General features: G+C 41.6%; 1 protein-coding gene across 1 annotated transcript in view; it reads right to left on the bottom strand.

Moving 5' to 3' along the window:
* Positions 1-15,517, bottom strand: part of LAMA3 (laminin subunit alpha 3) — a 246,512-nt gene that overhangs the window by 182,826 nt on the left and 48,169 nt on the right. Inside the window, exons 3-5 of the mRNA XM_070452750.1 lie at positions 5,402-5,519; positions 4,297-4,415; positions 2,599-2,769 (exon numbers count right to left, since the gene is read on the bottom strand). Coding sequence (XP_070308851.1) covers positions 2,599-2,769; positions 4,297-4,415; positions 5,402-5,519 — 408 coding nt within the window. The remainder of the gene's footprint in view (positions 1-2,598; positions 2,770-4,296; positions 4,416-5,401; positions 5,520-15,517) is intronic.

Below are 15,517 nucleotides of genomic sequence, written 5' to 3'. Positions count from 1 at the left end.
AGGGAATTTGGGGGTCAGGGGTGTAAAATAATCTTTCTCACTGAGGTGATGTCACCAACGAAAATATCTGTCAGGGAGGAAGTCTTTGAACTCACAAGGACAAGAGGGGCTTTGGACCTGGTAGCTGTCACTGAGGCTAGTCTCTAAACCTCCCCACTCACTCCAAGTTAGGGTTCTGTTCCCATCTCCTCACTAAAAGCTGCGAGGAGTCTTAGCTTCCTGGCAATGTCTTATTTAGTCTGAAGACATTAACAGCCTTTCTTGTCAATACAGATAAATGCAGCACTGGAGAGCTTTCTCAGACAAGTGCACACTCAGAAGCTTTCACCACATTAGTTTCTCTCTGCACACGGGTTAGGGCAGCAACGGCAAGAGGGAAGCCCGCCATCTGCCTTCACTCAGCTGCACATGTGATACGTGTAACAGGACAGCTGGTATTCTGGGCTCCTCGACTTAAAGAAGCAACCTAGACTGGGGGAGAGGGGCTTATATATGTGGTGCACGCCATACAAAATTGCTTAGTAGGTTCATTTGTACCATTTTTCTAGGTTCCACATATATGTGTTAATACACAATATTTGTTTTTCTCTTTCTGACTTACTTCACTCTGTATGACAAAGTCTAGAGTCATCCACATCTCTATAAATGACCCAATTTTGTTCCCTTTTGTGGCTGAGTAATACTGCATTGTATACATGTACCACATCTTCTTTATCCATTCATCTGTCCATGGACTTTTGGAATAGAGACGCCAATGTAGACAACAGACATGTGGACACAGCGTGGGAACGGGAGGGTGGGAAGAATTTGGAGGGTAGGACTGACATATATACACTACCAGGTGTAAAACAGATAGCTAGTGGGAAGCTGCTGTATACCAGGGGACTCAACTTAGTGCTCTGTGATGACCTAGAGGGGCGGGATGGGGGAGGGAGGGAGGCCGAGAGGAAGGGGTATACGTACACATACAGTGGATTCACTTCTTGTACAGCAGAAACCAACACAACACAGCAAGCCAATTACACTCCATTAAAAATTACTTAATAGAGAAGACTACATTCATGTAAGTGAAAAGAAACCTACATACATGAGTATCCTTGCAACCCTCAGAAAGACAAAAAAATAAAAATGTGGTGAGGATATTTGTGGTGAGACTCCAAATGTAGAGGAAAGGAAACCCAGTCTGGCTACAGTTGATCAGAAAGCCCGGGATTCCCTTGTAAATTCCACGCCCGGATCCAGTTGTAATTCCCACGTATAGCAGCTCAGAGGTAGCTAAGAGGGCTGAAATTGTAGGAAACAGGCCACCCACACTCCAGAGGACTGGCCTTTTGGAAAAACGCTCAAAACTGTAGCGAAACTTAAGTTTTCTCTTTCCCTTCCTTTCCCAGCTCTCTGACTTACCTATATAAGAAGCCAGAGTCTATAAAATAGAGCTGGCATCTTCCATTCACCCTCCCAAGTCCACCACGCATCCCTCTCCATCCTGCCCTTTGCCCAGGGGCTGAACTTTGTGGGATGACAAGGGTCTCTTTTCCTTCGGGGATCAGAGGATGGGAGGAGAAAGAACTAGGGATATTTATTCTGCTGGTACCCTCTGTGCCCAGGAGTCAGGGGACTGTCCTGACATTCAGAGTGAGGGATGGCCATCTCACACTAGCAGAGAACACTGATGCTCACCAATGCCTGCACCCCTTGCTTTTCTCCATTGCATCATCCAGCCTCCTGTGTCTCCAGGGGTCCCACAGCCAGTTCCTGCCAATGGCAGTGAGCCGTGTGGTTAGGAGACTCATCCTCCCTCTGCTTTCTCTCTTTTCCCTCATCAGCTGACCAGTTGCAGGGAATGCGAGGAGGACCTGGGCTCCAACATCCTAGGACAGCTGTGGCTCTACACAGAAACAGCCTGGGTCCCTGAATGGCCATGTGGAGCTGATCCCATCTGCTGACCCGACTTCAGACTGTGACACGAGCAAAAACTAAACCTTCATTGTATTCATTTCTGACACCTGGGGACTATTTGTTTTAACAGCAGACCAATACCAGAATGGCTGTCATCTTTAGCCTTTCATCTCCTTTGAATACGATGATTTGTCTTTAACAGCCAAACTTCTAAACTACATCTCATATTTCAGACAAGAACAGCTCCTACGCCTCTGACATTACTGGCTGCAAAGTTTACTTGAAAGCACAGATGTAGGGAACACACATACGAACATCCAAGGGGGAAGGGGAGGTGGGATGAATCGGGAGATTGGGATTGACATATATATACTACTATGTGTAAAACAGGGAAGTATGAGAACTATTGTAGCACGCAGGGAACATTACTCAATGCCCTGTGATGACCTAAATAGGAAGGAAATCTAAAAAAGAGAGGATTGTGTACATAGAAAACTGATCCACTTGGCTGCACAGCGGAAACTGTGCAGGAGGGGTCTTTACCGCAATCACCAGTGATCCACTTTTTAATATTGTAAAGAAACTAAACTCCAATTTGAAAAAAAAAAAAAGCTTAGTTGAAAGAGTTGGAGGCAATGAATTCAATAAGCAAGCAAAGTACCAAAAGCTGCTGTCCTGGCAGTGAAGAGCACCACTCACCCGCCGGGTGACGGTTGGATCTCTCTGCGCTTTGGAGATGAGGTGTCCAAGAAGGGTATTGGTTCGGAGAAAACGCAGGCGGATGTTTGTGGCCTTGGTGAACTCCCTCAGGGCGTGAGAGAAAGTAAAATTTTTCGCACCTGGTCGACCATTTATCAAGGACACCACAACCTAAAAGGGTCACCACACACACACATAGAGGAGGAAAAAAGTCCTTTTATTAAAGACTTGCCAGGTGCCCCTTCCCAGGTGGCACTAGTGGTAAAGAACCTGCCTGCCAATGCAGGAGCTACAAGAGATGCAGGTTCAATCCCGGGGTTGGGAAGATCCCCTGGAGGAGGGCATGGCAACCCCCTCCAGGATTCTTGCCTGGAGGATCCCAGGGACAGAGGAGCCTGGTGGGCTACAGTCCACAAAGAGTCAGACATGACTGACATTATTTAGCACACACACAACTAAAGCTCCAAAACTCTTGGTTTCTTTGAGTCATTTGATGTTTCAAAACCTGGGCTCTTGGGTTTTGTAAATCATTTCCATTCACAAACCATTTGCTGTATCCATGTTGTGGAGCTATAAACACTATGAAATGTTAAAAGTATAATATCAAAATCTATGGATATAAGGAAACAATTTTTGTCAAGCTGCATCAAAGAAAGGAGGCTAAAGTAATCTAAAAACCTAAATGAGGTTGAAAAAAGGAAGTCTCCGGATATAAATAGTGAAGGGGACAAAGAAATCTATTCAAAACCCAGGTTTATTTTTTTATATTTTAAAATTTCTTTACTTATGACCGCACTGCTTCTCGGTTGCTGCGCGTGGGCTGTCTGTAGTTGCAGTGAGCGGGCTTCTCATTGCAGTGGCTTCTCTTGATGCACATGCTCCGCAGTGTGGGCTCAGGAATTTCAGCACACAGGCTTAGTTGCCCTGAAGCATGTGAAATCTTCCCAGACCAGAGATCACACCCAGGTCTCCTGCATTGGCAAGTGAATTCTTTCCCACTGGACCACCCAAGTTCGGTTTTAAAGCTTGAGGAGATGAAGTCCAAGTCCCAACCACTTATTAAGACATGAACCACTGATCCGTCACTGGAAGATACTGGATACAGCTGCTCAAGAAAGATTTCCCTACCTAAGAAGAATGAGACTGGCACCCTTTAAAGACACTCACTTGAAACTCACTCCATGGAATTCTTCTCTGATTCCCACCACGCTGTTTTCTCATCTTCCCTAACAATAGCCTAGCTGACTTCACAAGGAACACAGGCAACCCTCCCCGACAAATGACACCAATCCTGCCAAAAAGGATCAGGGTTAGCTCTGCCACCACCCCTTCATCCCCCTACTCCCATGGGAGATAAGGTGTTTGTCAAGCAGTGGGAGGGGACTTTACCGCAATTACCAGTGATACACTTTTTAAATATTCCAACAGAAAACAGAGTCTAAGACCTATGGGTCTCAGATTTAGAATCCTGACTTCCCAAGAAAAATCAAAGACCTCAAATAGAATTTCCAATGTCAATTATAGTTCAATTAAAAAAAAAAAAAGAATTTCCAGCAACTCAATCTGGGCATCTTCAACGTGGTTTCTTTCTGCCTACGTTAGATTTCCTTGAAAATGCAAGTTTCACAATTATAAAAAATGTGCATCTTCATGTTCATATTTAAGTCTTATCTCTCAAGGCCTCCCAAAGCTACTTACCTCACCATTTTCCAATGGCACAATTCGGGAATATTCCGTAGTACAAAGTACATCATCATCTCGGGTGATAGCCCTGTTTGCTTCCTGCCCAAACTGTTCCAAACAGTCTATTTTAGAATCTAGGAAGGAAAGGTTAATATTGTACAATAAAATATGTCCTCTTTTAAATTTCTTAAGAAATCTTATGTTTCCTTAAGAAAATACACAAAAAGGGAAAGACCAGAGAAGCATTTAAGATATTTAGACAGGATCTTAGAATGAAATTCTTAATTAATAAAGAAAAACCAAGCCATTTCAGGCCACTTAAATGCTGGTCACTGAAAGCCTTGTTGCGACTTTCAACAGGAATACTCTGAAGATTTCATTCTAAATCTTTGCTCTTTCTTAGACAAGTTAACCCTCTAAGGAGCATTCCTGGAAAACTCAATGCCTTTATAGCAAGTGTCTGGTCCACTTCAATTAATCATAGAGTTCAGAGACTCAGACATTCTTCATTAGTGAAGATGACAAGGTCAAAGTAAGTAACATGAAAAGGCAGGATCCATAAAGATGGAACTTACTTCCTAGTTCTACATAAAAGGAAATGGTATGAAGCTCTGGCCCAGTTATAGATACACTGCGTACATGCATGCTAAGTCGCTTCATTTGTGCCCCAAGTCTTTGCAACCCCATGGACTGCAGCCCACCAGGCCCCTCTGTCCATGGGATTCTTCAGGCAAGAATACTGGAGTGGGTTACCATGCCCTCCTCCAGGGGATCTTCATAACCCAGGGATCAAACCCGCATGTCTTATGTTTCCTGCATTGGCAGGTAAGTTCTCTACCACAAGCGCCACCTGGGAAGCCCTATAGATACACTGCTTCCCCCTGAATAGTAGCAAGTACCATTATCATAAGAGGTGTTTCAACCCCAGTTATACATGTGTATCCATGGTACTCCTGCACACACGCTTGAGAAACGGAAGTTCCGAGGGTAAGCTACAAAGTTAAAACAGATCAGTCCCTGATGCGCCACACTGAAAGGTTAAATTTCTAGTTAAACCCCCAGTCTTGATCTGCTGCAAATAATTCAAACCTCTCATAACATGGTAGGCAAGACTACTTACGAGCAAAATATTGCCAAGGTGAGTAGGTGCTTCCAAAGTCAACAGATCTTTCCAAGACCCAAAGATCAGGGCGAGGAGAATTTGCAAATTTGATTAAAACATAGGCCACCTGGAAAAGCTGAGAGAGCAAAAGATAAACAGTTATTCAACTCACCTTGTCTATCCAAACCCGCCACCATCTCTATGGGATGCTGGTTCCCAAGCTGACACATCTAGCCATGCCCCTCCCAAGATCCAGGTCCCGTTTCTAACTGCCAACTGGACCTCTCTAGCTTAACATTTTCATACCCCAAGTTATCACTTTTCTTCCTCCACTGAATCTAGACATTAATCTTTATCACATCTTAATCATTATACCCTTGAATTTCAACCAGCCTACACGGCATCTTCAAGTCTGTACATTCTGAGATATCTGATGTCCAACAACAGTCATCATGTGCTAAGCTCTTCCAAGACCTAGAGAAGACAGTACAGCCCTAAGCATCTCCCAGGAGTGACATGACCCTGATCCAGGTCTTGGAGAGCTCATGGCTGCAGGATGAGACCTGAGCAGCTGCATGGTAGAGAGGAGCATCTCCGATTCCTGTGTCATCCCCACTCATCACCTCTTCTCCTGATTTCTCTCCCTCTCATTGATTTTCTTATTCATCCTCACCACTCTTTGCCCACGGCCAGGACAACGCCAAGATATGAAAGAGATGAAGTGCAGCACTGGTCCAGATTCTTTAGCCTCCCACCCTGGAATCCCAGCACGCCTTAGTGATGGACCCCAGGAGTCCTTGCAAGCTACTCCTGCCCCTTCCCTCAAACTCATCTGGCTTGCCTGTGAACCCTGAGAATCTATGTGTTTATCAAAAAGCCTAGAATGACAAGGAATAGGGGTGTTAAACAAATATGCTAACATGTTAATGAGTGAGGATTATCCCCACCCTCCATACTCCTTGACACCAGGGGACAGATTCAACAGTGACTTTGAAAAGAGAACTCTGCCAGCCCTATTTGATAAAGTAAAGTTATTTAGCAGGTGAATGGACCTTCCAGAATCAGGCAAATTGATGAGGACATAAATGCAATAAAGCTTGAAGTGCAAGAGAACAGGAAGGATTTGGGCTTAGATATAAAAAAAACAGCCTAATAATCTCCATATATTAGTCCTTTGATGTGTATGGATTTATTATTTTGGTATAGCTGCATCTTAATAGGAGCATGACCATGGACAAGATTACCACCATTTAGCCTTGCTTTTCTCATCTCCTAAACAATTATAATTTTCTCACGGGTTCTTGCAGGGAGTGAATAGAATACCATAAAGCACTCAGCACTGTGGCTTTCTGGAGTGGGCTTCCACAACCAACAACAGAATGGATCATGAAACTGGACCACTAGTTTTCAAGTCCTAACTTCACCACTGATTAACTGTGTGACCTTGAACAGGAAAAAATAAAAACAGGACTCCGCCAGCTTATTAAATAGCCCAGTAGAGATATTTCAATGAGTTCAACTAGTTAGAGAGAGAGGCAGTACTCAGACCCTGTGGGGCCCTTTCACTCCTTGGGGGGTGGCAAAAAACAAGGGATTTCATTTTTATATTGTTCACATACAATAGTACGGTAGGTGTCATTTTTTTTTAAGTCTCAGAACTAGTAGCTAATTGTAGATGTTCTAAACTTGATGTCAAAGCCAAAATTTCTAGGACGATGATTCTCAAATTTTAGTCTCAGAACACCTTAACATTTTTAAAATTATTGAGGACCTCAAAAAGTTTTTCTTTAAGTGGGCTATGTCTATTAATTAATAAGGACCATATTAAAAATTAAAGCTGAGAAAATTTTAAAATATTTATTACTAATTCACTTAAAATGATAAACCATTACATGTTAACATAAATACCATATATTTTTCAATGAGAACAGTGGCTTTGATTTACATTTTTAAGATCTCTTTGAATGTCTGCCTTCATAGAAGATAGCTGGATTCTCATATTTGTTGTAATATGTTTTGGCTGAAGTACTGGAAGAAAATTTAGCCTCCCATAGATCCGTAATAGGAAAAAGGACCTCCTAGCTTGGGGATCTTCCTGAAAGTTCTCAGGAACCACACAGGTTCTCAACTGCACTTTGAGAACCACTGCTCTTGGTCACAGACATTATCCTTCACTCTAAGATGTCCAATTTCTTACTTCTCTGTGGAAGGAAGAACTGTCATACAAATTACAGAAATCCTAAGTTCAGTCGGTTTAGTCCCAAACACTTGTTCTTTGATGTTCGAAAATCTGCTTCCCTGGGTTCAGATTAACATTCTCAGATTGTCTACCCATCCTTGGAAAAAATGATCCAGTGTCATGGAGAAAAACTAATTCAGAATGGTAAGGTACTCTAAAAGCCATAAAACAATCCCTAAAGATAGGAGAAATAAATCCCAGAAGACATGCACCATTATTACATATTGAAGGAATTCATAGGAAATCTGAGAACTCCTAGTTTGAAGAATCAGAACAGATATATTTCCCTTAAAAACTACACATCTTGGGACTTCCCTGGTGGTCCTGTGGTTAGGACTCCGTGCTGCCAAAGCAGGGAGTAGGGGTTTGATCCCTGGTCTGAGAACTAACATCCTATATGCCATGCAGCACAACCAAACAAAAAAAGCGGCACATCTCTCTTAGATCACATCAAAAGAAGACTGCTTTCAGATATATGAGAAAGAGAGAATACAAATGAAACATTTCAGGATAGAATAATCATTTAGACGTTCTTAATCTCTTCCATGAAAATACTATAATCATAGCATGCCCCCTAAGGCCCTATTTATTTAATAGTGTATGATTTAATGGTTATTATATTCTAGGTACCATATACATTAAGCATCTCACAAATATTCTCACAATAAAAGTGAAACTTCATTCATTCCACTTTACCCATGAGGAAAGTGTGACTCTGAGAGGTGAAGCAACTTGCCCATGTTTTGCAGGTGTAAAAATCCAGCACTTTTGTATATTCTACTCACTGATAATTGGCAATGCCATCAAACCTGATCAATCCTCATATTTGATCTGTTTCATCCTGAGGGAAATAACCATCAAAGAAGCTCTAAACGTCATTATTTCCAAATAGGCTAAGATTCCATTATAGGGAGCCAGAAGGTAGGAGCTATGTGATCATACATCTCGATGGATATTTGAGTGCATTGGTTTTCCAAAGCTGCACTTTCTGCTACCACAAATTCTCATCAATGAATAGCCTCAGTGGTTCAGAGGGAACCTCTCTGTGTTTGCTTCATCCTACTCTGAGATAATGCGTGATTCCTTGGAAGCAGCATAGCATTTAAAAATCTGACATTGAGGGAATTCCCTAGCTGTCCAGTGGTTAAGACTCTGATCTGCCAATGCAGGGAGCATGGGTTTTATCCCTAATCAAGAAACTAAGAACTATAAGGGCTTCCCTCATAGCTCAGTTGGTAAAGAATCTGCCTGCAACACAAGAAGACCAGGGTTCGATTCCTGGGTCGGGAAGATCCTCTGGAAAAGGAAATGGCAACCCACTCCAGTATTCTTGCCTGGAGAATCCATGGACAGAGGAGCTTAGCAGGCTATAGTCCATTGGATTGCAAGAGTCGGACATGACTTAGCAACTAAACCACCACCACCATCAAGGTACTAAGATTCCACACGCTGAGTGGTGCAGCCATAAGATTTTAAAAAATAAAAATTAAAAAATCCCACATCTAGCAGCAAGGGAAGACATACCACAGCATTCCCTGAGCCTTCATGCGGATCTAGTGTAATAAGTCCTGATTCCACCACATACCAAACAGGACTTTCCACTCCAAATGTTTCCCTTCCATTTTTGTCTTAGGCACTTAATCCTGAGATGCCTCAGCACCTGTTTCTGTGCCCAGACACTGGGAGGCCCCAATTCATTCTTTCTGAGTCCATCTGCACTGACGGACTCTTGCTTCCCTCTCCCCACCACTGCGGTTCATCTGCAGTGGCTTCTGCCAAGCTCTCCTGCGTGGCCGCCAGCTTCCCCTGAACGTACAGATTCAAGATGGCACTGGGAGGCAGCCTCCAGAGTGGGTTCACAGTGGGTTCACGCGTGTTAAGCCAACAGGTAATGGACTTATTCTCTTCTACTTGACAGTTTTAAATGCTGTGGCTTCTAAATGGCTCCTTCTGTTAACCCAAGTTATCATGTTTGCTCTTCGATCACTCAAAATACTTCAAAGCAGCATGAGTGACACTTGAGACTCACGGATGTAAAGGAGGGCCCTTGGTGAAACGAGAAAGTGCCAGGCTATGGAGTCACTTGAAGCAGAAAACAGAAGGTCACTTTGTGCATTTTTGAAGAAATAACATTTGGGAGATAAAGTAAAGAGGGAAAAGTAACCGAGAAGGATTGAGTTGTCATTCTTTCTCCATGTGCTTATGAGACAAGCTAAGATGGCTTGAACGTTGCTAATGAGCACTTAGGCAGAGGTACAAAGTAGTCTTTTAAATAAAGTTTTTAAAAATATATTTATTTGGCTGCACAGCATCTTAGTTATGGCACGCAAACTCTTAGTTGCAGCATGTGGCATCTAGTTCCCCAACCAAGGATCAAACCCAGGCCCCCTGCAGTGGGAGTGTAAAGTCTTAGCCACAGGACCACCAAGGAAACCCCTAAATAATGTTTTAATGAAGCAGATAATAATCATAAGAAGGCATGCACGCTCAGTCCAATTCTTTACAGCCCCATGGATTGCAACTCACCAAGCTCCTGTGTCCATGGGATTCTCCAGGCAAGAATACTGGAGTGGGTTGCCATTTTCTCCTCCAGGGGATCTTCCCCCAACCCAGGGGTCAAACCTGAGTCTCTGGCAGTGGCAAGCAGATTCCTTACCACTGAGCCACCTGGAAAGCTTCGGCCCAAGGCGCTTTGACTTAAAAGCCTTCAGGGAGAGCAGGTGGGATGATCCAGCCCTGTCTGATCCTTATGCTCATCACCCTGAAGCCTCTGAGACTCCAGCTCCTATAGCCCAGCATCTATTCATTCCTCCCCAGATGCAGGCAGTAGGTGTGCAATGAATGCCACGAATGAAGGGCTGAATATTAAAGTTGTGCAGTCACCACCTAGTTTTGGGGGGAGGGGGCAGGCACCCGTTGGCAACACAGAGACAGAGGTGAGCCCCAAAGTGTTCTTGGCAGTGGCCTGCTAATGGCAGAGAAGAATCAATTTCAAGCAGCAAATCTCTGATCCACCAGTCCTGTGACTCTTAAGTCCATCACTGAAGCACTTTGCAATTTTATTTTCTTGTCCATAAAATCATAATATAAGACGATCATAAAAGATATTTAATACATAGATGAGGGACAAGAATATCCACTTCATACAAATTTTACATTCTCCATTTTAAAAAGCACTGTTAAGCTCTGTCATATATCTGTTTTCATATGATATTCCCACCAGACTGACATCTCTGTGTCTTAATCACTCCTGTTGCTTCAGAGTAGGTGTTTAATAAATGTCATTGAATTGAAATGAAATTTATTAGGTGGGACATGTGAAATTGTAAAATATTATGCAAATGTATTTAAAGTCACATCCAAAATTAACTTCTGACTCAACTAAACAGGACACCTCCCTTCAAAAAAGTCTGTTATAGCACTGGGAAGACCCAGAGGGATCGGGTGGAGAGGGAGGTGGGGGGGGACCGGGATGGGGAATACACGTAAATCCATGGCTAATTCATTTCAATGTATGACAAAAACTACTGTAATGATGTAAAGTAATTAGCCTCCAACTAATAAAAATAAATGGAAAAAAAAAATACACGTAAATCCATGGCTAATTCATTTCAATGTATGACAAAAACTACTGTAATGATGTAAAGTAATTAGCCTCCAACTAATAAAAATAAATGGAAAAAAAAAAGTCTGTTATAATATGAAATAAATCTGGTATCACTGTTCTATAATTTGATAAACATTGCTCCACAATGCAGCATATTTCCTGATTTGCTTCTTCCAACTTTCTATTTTGCATAATTCTCAAACCTATAGGAAAGCTCAAAGAATAGTACAATGAATATCCCTACACTTTTCACTTAGATTCACCTAATGTTAACATTTGCCACATTTGTATTTTCTCTCTTTCTGTGTCTACACACACACATATACCTTTTTCTAACCTTTGAAAGCAAATTTCAGATGTCATTATGATTCAACTCTAAATACTTCAGCATGTATCTTCCAAGAACACAGACATTTCTTCTACATAAACATTTTGATGCCCATCAAATTTTTATCATTTAAACAAAAATCATATATCATCTTGAATAGGATATTTGAGCTTCCCTGATTCTCCTAAAAGTGCCTATTGTATTTTTCCAATCCAGGATGCAATCAAGGATTACGTATAGCATTTACTTGTCAAGTCTCCCGTCTCCTTTAATCTAGAGCAGTTCTTCCATGATTTTTCTTTTATGGTACTGGCATCTTTCTATCACAGAAATGTTCCCTTATCTGAATGTGTCTGATTATTTCCTCATGATCTGATTCAGGGTAAACATTTTGGCAGGATTACTACCCATGGGACATCCTCTTCTCGTGGCATCATACCAGGGGGCACGGGATGCCAGGCTGTCCTGTTATCACTGATGCTATGTTTGACCACTTGTTTAAGATGTCCACCAGATTTCCCAATTATAAAGTTACCTTTCCCTGTGTCATTAATAAGTAACCCATAGAGAGACATTTTAAAACATTTATTGTAATTAACTGAATTAAAAATGTTCCTACTACCTATATAAAAATACAAGTAAGAGTTATGAAAAATAAGTCCCCAAATCCAGAACCAAACAATTACATTTCCTTTGAGGCTCATGCCCAGTTGAAAAATTTATCTAATGAGCTAATGTTATAGATGAACAGGGAGGCCTGGCATGCTGCAGTCCATGGGGTCACAAAAAGTCGGACACGAATGAGTGACTGAACTGAACTGAACTGAATATTTTTTTTTCCATTTATTTTTATTAGTTGGAGGCTAATTACTTTACATCATTGCAGTGGTTTTTGTCATACATTGAAATGAATTAGCCATGGATTTACATGTATTCCCCATCCCGGTTCCCCCTCCCACCACCCTCTCCACCCGATCCCTCTGGGTCTTCCCAGTGCACCAGGCCCGAGCACTTGTCTCATGCATCCAACCTGGGCTGGTGATCTGTTTCACCCTAGATAATATACATGTTTCAATGCTGTTCTCTTGAAACATCCCACCCTCGCCTTCTCCCAGAGTCCACAAGTCTGTTCTATACATCTGAGTCTCTTGTTCTGTTTTGCATATAGGGTTATCTGAACTGAATATTATAGAAACTTTTTAATTGAGAAGGAAAAATGCAGGTCATGTGGAATTAAACTCCGTTTTAGTAATCTTGTTTGAAAACTTCTTACCAAATGAGATACAATCCCCATTAAACAATCAAGTCCAGTGATGAAAATACGGCTCTGCTGGCCTGAAAACAGATCCTTTTAATCCTGGTCCAAACAGCATGTCTGCCAACGGCTTGGGGAGGACATTTCTTTCTTGTGGGTTTATCACCACCCTGCCCTATGAAATCCAGACCTTGGCACCATCGGAAAGAGGGTGCTTGGGAGAAAAGGGACAGCTCCTCTTACTGTTTCCCAAAAGCACCTGCTCCCCTTTCAGGGAAGGTAGAGCATTCCAGAAATTTAAAGGAAGGGACTTAAGAGGTCCCAGGTCAGTCTCTCACCCTAGGAAAGAACCTTCACCCTAGAATCTCCTTTTAAGAGAAAACACATTGCATTGCTAACAAGTTCTGGCCACTTCATGTTTCCTTGCTGCCTTGAAAATTTTTTCTCATAATTCCTCCTCCTGTTCTTTGAAGTAGCACAGATTTCTACCATTTATCCCACATGACCGCCTGCCCAGAATTTAAATACCAACAACACATCTTCCTAGGTTTCTTTTAAGGAATTAAGATTCAAGTCACCAGGAGGCAAGGATTAGGGTAGGAAGTGGGAAGGAAAAGAGAATTAAAATATCTCACTTCCTCATTAAAAATAACTATAATAACCCCAAGCAATAAAACCCTGAGCTGAAATGCAGTCTAAAGATTTGGATCACTCCGATAACTTGAAAAATGACAAGACTGCTATTTCTCAGTGGAAGATTTCAAGAAAAAAAAAATCAAAAGGCAGGGATAAGATGAAACATTTGCATATATATTTCATGATTGATGAATTCTTAACTCTGGAGGAAAAAAGTGATTGAAGACATATAGCATGGTTTTCAGCCCCTGTAGATGTTAACTATTCAATATTATTTCCTAAGTAAACTCAAAGGGTAGAGTTTGAAATTAACATATGTTACTCAAGAGCATTTTGTCACAACTAAAAATTTACAGATAGATTTGGTGGTGATTTTAAATAAGCTGAGGATTGTATAGTCCATGGGGTCACAAAGAGTCAGACAGGACTGCACGACTTTCAATTTCACTTTTTTTACTTTCCCTGGTAGCTCAGCTGGTAAAGAATCTGCCGGCAATGCAGGAGGCCCCGGTTCGATTCCTAGGTTGGGAAGATCCTGTGGAATAGGGATAGGCTACCCACTCCAGTATTCTTGGCTTCTCTGGTGACTCAGCTGGTAAAGAATCCACCTGCAATGTGGGAGACCTAGGTTCAATCCCTGGGATGGGAAGATCCCCTGGAGAAGGGAATGGCTGGCTACCCACTCCAATAGTCTGGCCTAAAGAATTCCATGGACTGTATAGCTCATGGGGTGGAAAAGAGTCAGACATGACTGAACAACTTTCACTGTCACACTTTCACTTTCATTAAGCTGAAGCCCTTTGGAATCCAAGAACTGAGCTCACCTTCACAATGAAGCCCAACATTTCATCCAACTCTATTGCTACACTGAACTCTCAGGGAATTTTTTTGTCAAGGACTTGATTCTCCCTGTAAAACTCACTTTCCCTCATTCACACTTTTTTTTTGCTATATAATAAAATTGAGGATGGCATTTAGTTTACTCCCTGAACCAATAAATAGCACTGGAATTTGACAAACTATACAGGACAAGGAAATGAGAATCATGGTCTTCCAAGGCAGAGATTTAAAAAACTCAACTTTAATAATCAGCAACCAAGGTATCTAATTCCTCCTTGAATCTACATTTTTAAACTCCACAACTCCTAAAAAAATACTGATTTCTACATGTAACTTATACCATGATGAAGTTCAACAAAGTATTTCTCAATGATTATGATTTACTGTAAATCAGATTCTAAACGATGTTATTTATCATCATTTTTCATAAACAAGTCCACACCCTCCATCATGTTCCAGTCCTCCTCTATGCCAATATTTTTCTCACTGGAGAGTATTCTCGGGACTTTCCAAGACTACTCAGTGTATTGACTCAGCATATTCCTTTTTTATTAGTCTGCATTTTTGTGGGGGGAATGAGCTTTAGGCTGAAGTGTCATTTCAAGTCAGTGGCTAAGATTTCATACTCCAGTGAAAAGGACCCAGGTTCAATCGCTGGTCAGGAAACTAGATCCCACATGTCACAATGAAGATCGAAAATCCTGCATGCCAGGGACCCAGTGCAGCCAAATAAAGTAATAAATATGTTTAATATTATTTTTTAAATGAGTATTCTCATTTCTAGCCTACATTCAGAATGCTGCTTTCCTAAATTTAGTTGTCACATCTCTTACCTTCTCCTTCTGCTACATCTTTCTGAAGATGCTAAATCAGAGTGTTACCTAAGGCTAAAATCATCCTTTTGGCTGGGTTTTCAATGCTCTTACTAATGGCAGAACACATTGGAGACCTTTTTGACAGCAGTTGTGCTTTTCTGTAAGGAATAATACTGGTCACTTAAATTGACTCGGCATATTCATTTTTGTTAGTGAGCATTTTTTTTTTTTTGGAATGAGCTTTAGGCTGAAGTGTCATTTCAGATCAACAGGGCTATAGATTAAACATTCATCTTAGAACCTGTTCTTTGGCCAAAAGCTGTCTTTACTTTGCGAACATGAAATCCCCTAGAGTGGCAGTTAGCAAAGTGGATGGTATCGCCATCTGGGGTCTTTTATTGGTTGTCATAATCA

The sequence above is a fragment of the Odocoileus virginianus genome, chromosome 22 (assembly GCF_023699985.2).
Source record: "Odocoileus virginianus isolate 20LAN1187 ecotype Illinois chromosome 22, Ovbor_1.2, whole genome shotgun sequence".
Classification (NCBI taxonomy): Eukaryota; Metazoa; Chordata; class Mammalia; order Artiodactyla; family Cervidae; genus Odocoileus; species Odocoileus virginianus.
This window is presented reverse-complemented; position numbering and strand designations above follow the sequence as displayed.